This window comes from Etheostoma spectabile, chromosome 3, assembly GCF_008692095.1.
Source record: "Etheostoma spectabile isolate EspeVRDwgs_2016 chromosome 3, UIUC_Espe_1.0, whole genome shotgun sequence".
NCBI lineage: Eukaryota > Metazoa > Chordata > Actinopteri > Perciformes > Percidae > Etheostoma > Etheostoma spectabile.
Genome location: NC_045735.1, coordinates 26,324,893 through 26,334,453, shown reverse-complemented (window position 1 = coordinate 26,334,453; position 9,561 = coordinate 26,324,893). Strand labels below are relative to the sequence as shown.

Genomic DNA, 9,561 nt, shown 5'->3' with positions numbered 1-9,561 from the left:
TCACAGTGAGGTTTTCGGGTTGAACTTTGTTTGACCTGGTCTACATTATAGAGGCTTTGTTGCTGGCTTTACTCTACCCCTCAGGCTTATGTGTATGTGAGGTGCTCTTACGCTTTATGTAAAGTTGTGGACATCCGCATGTGTTCCTCAGGTGTGTGTGTGTGTGTGTGTGTGTGTGTGTGTGTGTGCAGCCTATGGCATTGTGTGGTCCTCAGAGTAACCTCCCTCTCAGATCTCCCTGACCGCTGGAGGCCTTTGCTCTTCCCAAGCTTTTCTGCGATTTTCCTCTCCAGGTTCCGGGTCCTTGGCTCCATCTTTCTGAGCACACAGAGTCAGGGGATACACTTTCGCCCTTGGGTCTAAAGGGTAGGTTGGGGTGCTGGGCCCGAGCCACCCACATGCATTGGGAAGACCCCACTGCTCAGCTGCTTATTGCCCCACATGAAACCTGTTCTTAACCCTAGACCTCCTATGCAAGGTTTTGCCCAAAGGAAATAAGACTCAGACCCGAGTGTGTTGTCTGGAGCCGAGCGGTGTCTGGTGCAGAGGGGTTTGTAACGTGAGCTGAGGATTATTGTACTGATCTTCCTAATTCTTCATTCTAATTTTAAATTGATTAATACATGTCTTATTTAGAGTCAGACAATTAAGTCAGGTCAACAACTTAAAGGAAGCTGCCTAATTGGATTGCTACACACAAGACAATATGGTGCTCAAAGTTGGGCTGTCCCCTCTTGGTCAAGTAGTTGACCAATTAGTCTTTAGGGTCTTAGTCTACCAAGACATTTTTAGTCAGTTAGTTTCTTTATGTTCATGGGGATTAGCTTTTAGTTATTAGTCATTACTTTTAGAAACTGGAGTTACAAAAATATGTAGGAAATGCTTAGCCTTTAAACGGATAGTTCAGATGTTTTGAAATGGGGTTGTATGAGGTGCTCCTCCATAGTCAGTGTACAGTATGACCTACAGTAGATGGCGGTCGGCAAGCTCCCAGTTTGGAGAAAAAGACAGGAGTTCCAGCACACGCTAAGTAATATACTGCTGTGGACGGGGAGCAGCAGCTTAACATATTTTAGTCACCTAAAAAAAAAATAAACTTTGACATCAGACAGCCCTGTTTAATTTGACATGGGGGGAACTGAAGCCGTTCTATGCTGTTGTCAAAGCCACCAGACTCCATTGACAAAAAAAGGAGTTTTACCTTGCAAGTTGTTACTGTACTCTTCAAAGTAAAATTACTGTTTTTGTCAATGGAGTCTGGTGACTTTGGCGAGAGCATCAATGACGGCTTCAGTTCCCACACATAACATATTTCAAGGCTGTTTGACAGCAAGGTAAAAATATTCTAAATATAGCGTACCCTTAAAATTATAAGATTTCTATTTATTTAGAGCTGCTACCCCCACCCACAGCAGTGTATTGGTTAGCTTCTGTGCGTTCTTCCATCTGTGGGCGTGCCGACCACCATCTACTGTGGGTAATAAACAGATTATAGACCTTATACAACGGTAGTTAATCAAATCTGAACTATCCCTTAAAGAAGCACTAGAACATCTAAACATATTAGGTAAGCAGCTAACTAATATAATTATTAACAATAAATTTGCAGAATAATTTGTATTAGGCATTGGTCTAGGTATGGAAATAATTTAAAATGCTCACAAGTTCCCAGAGTCCAAGGTGGTGTTTCAAATTGCTTGTTTTGGCCAAAAAAAACAAAGATCTACTATGTCTCATTAGAGAGGAACTAATTGTTTTTTGCATTTTTGCGTTTTCCATATTAATTATGGGCATTGCTACTGATTAATTTTTGGTCGACCAATCGTTTCAGCTCTAAAATAGATTTTTTTTCCCGCATGACCACATTCGGTAATACACTGTAAACACGGAGGAAGATGTTTACCTCCAATCTACCGTATGTTGCCTTTACTGAGAAATACTTTATATATAATATGAATTTGAATTGTTGTGAATCTGTGTTTGTAGTTGGCAAAGAAAATGAACTCTGGACAGAGTAACATCCTGTTTTTCCTATAAATAACATCAATCTCTTTTTAATTCCTCACCTCTTTGAGTTTGACAGATGCAATCTCAGCATGATAACTTCGAAGGAAAATACAAACACGGAGCCCAGGTGTCGCGAGTTAAGAGTCCCCTTTTAAAAATGTATAGAATAAAAGTTGCATAAGCAAGCTCCAGAGTTTTGGATTGTTGGTTCTGACACAGTAGGTAGGGAAAGTCTCATTTCTTCACACATTCAGATGAATGATCCAAATTGTCCCTCTGACTGTAGAGTGCTTCTATCAAGCTAATCTACCACAACACTGTGTCAGCATGCAATACTGGCAACTTGCATCTGGCTCCTTCATTTAGATAGTCACTCGTCTCTGAAGCATCCATAACACCACAGGAGTACAGGCTAACTAATTGATGCACCCCCCAGCATCAGAATATAGCCATGGAACAAAACAAAAGCTTTGCAGACGATTGGCAATGAATAATTGATTGATTTTGTAAGATATCTCTCTCTAATTGTTTAGTTTGTAAATATTTCATGGGTTGTCGTTAAATCAGCCTCATGACAGATGTAGAGGGCAGCCTGTGATAAAGATCATTCGAGTTCAGGTCTTCTGTCTTCTGCCTGAAGGAATTCACTCTTATGGCTGAAACACACTGATTCATATACCGTACTTTTATAAACCGTACTTTTTTTTTCTTGTTTTTTGTCAGGAGACTTTCATAAGGACGGATACAAGCTGCGCAATGTCAAACATTAAGTGCTACTGTAAAGCAGGCTTGCCTTTTTGAATGGTTTTATTTATTTCTACTGCCACATACTGCATAACATTCAAATAATTAATGTTGCACTTTATGTCTGTGCCCCTCCAATCATATTTGGGATAATTCCCGAGTCAAGTTATATTTTACAGCTTCAAGGTCTGGATGCAAAGTCCTGTACAAACACACAGGCACCTGCATTTTGAACATATATGAAGCCCTGGCTGGAGCCTCACGCTTGTGTTGTCTGTGTGCTGTGCCACCTAGTGGCTTCTCCGTATGTTGCTTCTTCCCGGGATCCGTGTAACCGGTACACCTGCTGTACATTTCTTTTCCTTTTTTTTTATTATTTGGGATAATTTTTGGGCTTTTCCGCCTTTACTTGATAGGGCAGCTAGGTGAGAGAGGGGGAGGAGACATGAATTGTCACAGGTCTGATTCGAACCCTGGCCAACCTGGCCACACCTGCTGTACATTTCTACATCATCACATTTGCTCCATCAGATACTGTTTAACTGTATTAATTACTGTATTGGTACAATTCCCTGGTCAGGTCAGATAAGGAACATTTATCCAGTTCAGATGCAATGTTATTCATGTGGTAGTTTCTAACTATTTCACATAGAACCTGTAAGTAATGTCCCAGTACAAAGTGGGTACCATGGTGTTTCCTTTTTACCTCAAACTTGTCTCCAACGATCATCCCACATTATTTTTGAACTTCCTGACTGTGGAAAATAATACATCATAATTTGAAGTTCCTCTTATTGGTGGAGTAGCAGTGCTGTAGAGCTGCAAAGTTGAGCTTTATTTGATCATTTACTGTATCACATCCGTCCTGTCTGTCTTGTCCACTGGGGCCAGATGATATTGGAAAAGAAATGGCATTGGAATATGTTTGATTAGGCTGGTTGACTGCTGCAGTTGTTCAGTTACCTGGTCAATGCAATCATAGCGCTTTCATCTATAAATCCATATTTGCCTTACACTTAATGTAAAGTTTAGTTTGGCAACCTTGTTAAAAGAAAGCTGCGTAAGGGTATTGTATGCTTCATGTTGGTGTAGCTGTTGGCCATTCTTCTGAACCCCTCTTTGGTAACAACCTAAAGTAGGAAGTGGGTCTTTCTCAAGCAGTCCATTATTTTTTTGTGGCATTTGAAGCCTTCTTAAAACCACGACAGACCGCTCAAAGCATCTGAAATATACGTTTAAGACATTGAATGGCATTCGTTTATGACTTTGCACTTATCATGCTTGGATGGATTTGTGGTGTCATCTTAAATGTTCACACACAGTAGTTATGATGTCAAATGCTATTCTCATGGCTGCCAACCAACAGATGTAGAAGGTTTGACTTATTCACTTAGTTTAAAGTTGCGTGCCAAAAAAGCAATATATAATATGTAAATAATCTAATAATTTGTCAGTAATACTGTACATCTGAAAAATCAGTCATCAACACATCTTTATGGTGATGGGCCTAATTTGTCTTAATATTTTTTTCACTCCTTCACAGAACACGTTGGCACTTGTATGCGTGACAATATTGTTCCTGCAGCAATATATCAATGTGCCCGACTATTCAGTTGTCCGTCTGTCTACCCAGCAGTTTTGTCTTTCCAACTGTCTCTCTATCTTGTCTTACCTGTCAGGCCTGTTAAATGTCAGTTGTTGTGCCTACCTGTCTGTCCTCTGTGCTCCATTGTGTTCTTATGTTTCTTTGTCTCGTCTTTCTGCCTATCAAGGCTGTTATTCGTCAGCGTGCCTGCAGGTCTGTTTGTCTGTCTTCCAACCTGTCTGTCTCTTATTTATTTATTTTTTTGTCTTATCTGTCTCTCTGGTATTCAGTGTTGGTCGGAGGGGCGGCTGTTGAGCTTCACTGTAAACTGCTCGGCTGATTGGAAGGGACATTTTTCCAATGGCGCTGCGCTGCTTCTAATATTCTGTTTGTCGTCGGGTGTGAGGCTGATTTATCACGCCTCCTCTCCTGCTGACATTCAGATTCACTTTGATTGGCGGCTGGACTGGAATGACACCCACCACTACCAACAACGCTAACATCACCGCAGCTCACACAAATGCACAAACACACACAGTTAAATGTGATGTTCTGCACACTCACAATCAGGTATACAGTGGATATGAATACCGGTATGCTTATTACGCCAACACATACCCACTTCCATTTAGACATGAAGACATGCCCATATATATATATATATACTCACTCACATACTCACAGAGACTAAGTGGATAACTGTTGTGTTGACCTCTGTCTTCAGCATTGCTAATTTGTAAGAGTTGTATTGAGTTTATTGAACAACGTGGGAAGATTGCTGCTCTTCTGTTGTACTCTCACCTCCCGAACTCTATAATATGGTAGCCTTCCTCACTTCTAATACTTACTGTACCGGCCTAAGACCTCAGCTACCACACTTCTGCTGAATAACATTCTCTCCTTCTTTTTCTCACCCTCTGTCCCTCCCTTCTCCCCCTCCATTCCCTCCTTAATAACTCTATAACTCACCTCAGCCTTAGATTTAATTGCTTATCTGTGTGTAAACGTATTAACCCTCTGCTGTATCTGTTTTGCTGCCATCCCGGGGGCCTTACAAGTCTCTCTGACTGCCGTGCCTTACATCCAATGAATAGTCCTTCTCTGAGTGGTAATAGGGAATCAGCATCGTAGCAGCAAGCATTGGCGGCGTGTAAGAGATAAATCAGATTGGGGGTCTTGCTTTGCCAGTTTATTGAATCTAAATTGTGTGCGTGCGTGGCCCCCGCCGGCCCTACAAGGCCCATCCATCTCCTGGCTGATAATGGAGCGGGCCTGATTCCACCTGGTGGGAGCATTATTACATTTCCCCTCTAACGAGACCCAGCTAATCCTGCCAAGGGAGGAGGACAGAAGAGAAGAGAAAGGAGGAGAGAAGAGAATAGGAGAGTAGAAGCGAAAAGTGAAGGAGGATGTTGGGGGAGGAGGAGAAAAAGGAAAAAAAAGAAGGGAAGAGAAAAGAGGTAAAAGAGGAGATTCTGTGACAAAAAATGTGCTAACATCCTGGCAGCCTGCTGCTCCCTCCCACTCTCCCTCTTTCTCTCTTTCTCACTTTCTTCCTCTCTGTTGCTGTGCATAAAACATCTTCTAGCACCATCAGAGCTACATGGCCCCTGGGCCCCTGAGCTGCAATTACACTCATAATCACAATGCGATTTCACTGACGCTCGCCGCCCCTTCCTGCTGCCATCCCCCCCTTTTCCCTCCGCCCCTGCAGCCAAGACGGAACGAAGTCTAAATGAAGTGAAAGGCCTCTCCTCTCCCCAACACCCGGCCGTTTATTACCCGCTTTAATAAAAGTCCATCACAGAATTATCCTACAATGAACTGGAGCCACTAAGTTGCCAAGAAATATACTTCCAATAAGCAGCTTCTGCACACCGACGTGACTATATTTCTAGATGGCTACAGCTGTGAGGCTTAATCCTTTTTATATGTAACTGTAATGTTAACATGCTTTTCATGATGGTGCAGCAAAGAGTTGCTGTAATGTATTTTTTGTAGTTTATCTTTTTTTTTTTTTTAAGTTGAGCTCTTTATTGATGTCATTAAATTGTATCCCTGGCTTAGCGCTCAGACCTACTTTTATTGTTTTGAGGGGGCAGGAGCCCTGTGAGGCCGTGCACTGATGAGAGATGGATAAACAGTTTGATTTGCTGCTATCGCCCTCAGGCACGGTGTACTGGAGAGATGAGCAAGAGAAGGAAGAGAAAGCATAAAAAATGGGGAGGTGTGGGAGAGGGCAAAACAGAAGGAGAGAAGACAGAGCGAGAGGATAAGAGAACCTGTTGGGGGAGGGATGAAGGTGGAGGATAAACATGCAAACAAAAAGAGGCGACAAATCACTCCTGTTGTTTGTGTGCACGCAGGCAATGCTTTTTCTCTTATTTCTGCTTGTTTGTCTGTTTCCCCTCGCTGTTAGTTCTTCCTTTTTCCTACATGGCCCCCATCTATCTCCCTTTCCCTTTTTTGCCCTCCTCTTTCTCCCCTGTCTCCCTCCCCTCCCTATCACACCAACAATACCACTCCGTCTCCTACCTGCCTTTTGGTAGCCCCGAGCAAAGAGGGAACTGTGTACAAACACAAATACACATCTGTGCATGCAAACAAGAAAAGTCATGAGTGAAGTTGTGAAGAGATGCAGGCTGATGCAGCCCATGGTTTAGTTTTTGGTACATACACAGAAACTTACTAAATTATTACACACACACACACACACACACACGCTAGCTGAGGGAGGTAGAGGAATGTTCAGTCATCCATGTAGGGTCATTGTTAGTAAAGATGTGGAACCTCCAGATTTAACCACCCGTAACAGCAGTGTGACGGTTCTTTGTCTACGCCAATTACTGAACAAAAACAGCAGCGCAGTCTCTCTGTGACTAGCACAACCCATGGCCTCCTACACACACACACACACACACACACACACACACACACACACACAACACACACACAAAACCACACACACACACCACACACACACACACACACACACACACACACACACACACACACACACACACACACACACACACACATGCAGCATGCAATGATGTGCTGTATATTATGTAAAATACTGATCTTCGTTCAAAGTCTAGCACCAACAGAAAACACAAAAAGCGACACAAAACGAGGAGCGTACACAAGACACACATGCAGGCATCTCATATGGTGCAGTTAACCACATTCGGGTGCCCACAACTGTGCCATAACAAAAATGCTGTTGGCGCTCACAAACACTTACACCCACTCTTATATTGTATTAAATTCCCCAAAACAGTGCAGAGCTCTTATTCCCCCCCCCTCCCCCCCCCCCCCCTCTGCTCGCTTTCGTCTTCTGTTTCTTCCTCTTTTTTTTCTCAAAGTTTAAACTCATTAAGTGTAATGATATTGGAGACTCAATTTTACATAGCTCACTCATCAACCAAGTGAGATAGCAATAAAGGCGAATGGCTCCGCCGAGGCCTTAACGCTGCAAAATAAATGATGCGCCGCTACGGAAATGTAATTAATTTAGAAGCAGTATTGATAGTCCTGCCATACACGGCATTATATTTTTTAATGGGGCTTAACATCTTGATTATTCAGGGGGAAAGGCGGAGGAAAAAGGGAGCCAAGACAACACGGCTCACGATGAGAGATGCTTAAAATGCCCTGACGAGTGTTTACTCCCGCAGCCTCACTTTCTCTTAAGCTTTTCATTATGCCGAGACGATAAACACCTCTCAGGAAGACTCAGTGATTTTCACAGGGGTATGAAGGGAAAGCAGAGAAGGGTGCTGTCTGGTAGGGAAAGGAAAAAAAGGCGTGATTCATATTTTTGTTGATTTGTACGCTTACTGTTGATCCAGTGATGTGTTTTCTAGTAATCTCCATTGTGATGAGTATCAAATAACAGGATTTCCAACAGAAATGACTATTGTTCCTTGCGCGTAAAAATATGTATTTTTTTTTTTTAATGGAATCATCAAATTTAAAAAAAACTTGTCAATGTATTTGTTTTATTCCTCCTTGAAGCTTGTTGTTATTATTTTCAGAACATATATTATGTCATGAATAATAATCTGTTCCGTAATATCTTGATTATCTTTAAAAATGCTATAAATGTTTGCTATAATAAAACCGTTGTGATGTTCCTAAAGTTCTGCTTTGCTCCTAACGCTGCCGTCTCCTGTCTTTCTTTTCAGCTAAGACAGACGAGGTGCTGAAGGCCAAAGTAGCCAAGAGAGAGGAGGAGGCGCGGAAGAAGCTACAGGAAGGTGAGTTATACGTGTGGCTCTGTCATAGATCCAACATGTGGAATTTGACACCGACACCAAACTAGTTGTAGACGTTCTGAATTGACAGCACACAACGGAAAACAAAAAGCATAAACCATAAAAAAAAAATGTTACAAAAAAAGTGCAACATCAAAGTTGTTGGCAAGATAACAGCTGAAATAATGAAATAAATCAAGTTAGCTGTGTTTTACATTTTGTTCTCCAATCAAGTAGCCACTAGCAAAATGTCCTTTTGAGGAGCGGGAGCACAAAATACCAAATAGTGTTTAAGCATGTAAGACATCTGTTGCACAACTTCTGTCCTAAATCCACTTGAGAATGTTTATCTGATTAAAAACAAAAAGGCTAACGTGTGAAGTGTGCAATTTAACAGGTTTGATACAGCTGTCCCATCATGAATGTGAATGTGTGAGTGCAACAACAAGAAATGTCTATGTGTAAATATAGTTTATGTAAAGCCCTGACTATGCCCGTGTTTCTTGTGTCGGGTATTGCAGTATTTTTTAGCAGTCCATGCCCTCTCTGTAACATTAGTGAGGTTACACACTTAAACACATCCAATATGGTTAGATCAACGGATTCATGTAAGCGCCCTTGTCTTGTAAACAAGAATTTGACATCCAAACATGAACTTGCCAATGCTGATTACACACACTTAGTTCGTAGTGAGACGTCTGTAATCTACATAAAGATGCATAGGCAGAAAAGTGCGTTTTTATGTGTGTCTGCATGCCCCCCGCCCATACACACATACACACAAATAATATATCGATACATATTCAAATAAAATCAACAGTCATTTGCAGTGGATATCCAGTTATAAAAGTCCTTAGATAGAATAATGACCCTGGTCCTTGCTCCTGACCATAGCATGACATAAATGAGAATATTAAATTTGTGTGTGTGTGTGTGTGTGTGTGTGTGTGTGTGTGTGTGTGTGTGTGT

At 41.8% G+C, this 9,561-nt stretch overlaps 1 protein-coding gene across 1 annotated transcript in view; it reads left to right on the top strand.

Annotated features, from left to right (window-relative positions):
* rsrc1 (arginine/serine-rich coiled-coil 1) overlaps positions 1–9,561 on the top strand; it is a 117,301-nt gene that overhangs the window by 86,740 nt on the left and 21,000 nt on the right. Inside the window, 1 exon segment of the mRNA XM_032508917.1 lies at positions 8,524–8,595. Coding sequence (XP_032364808.1) covers positions 8,524–8,595 — 72 coding nt within the window.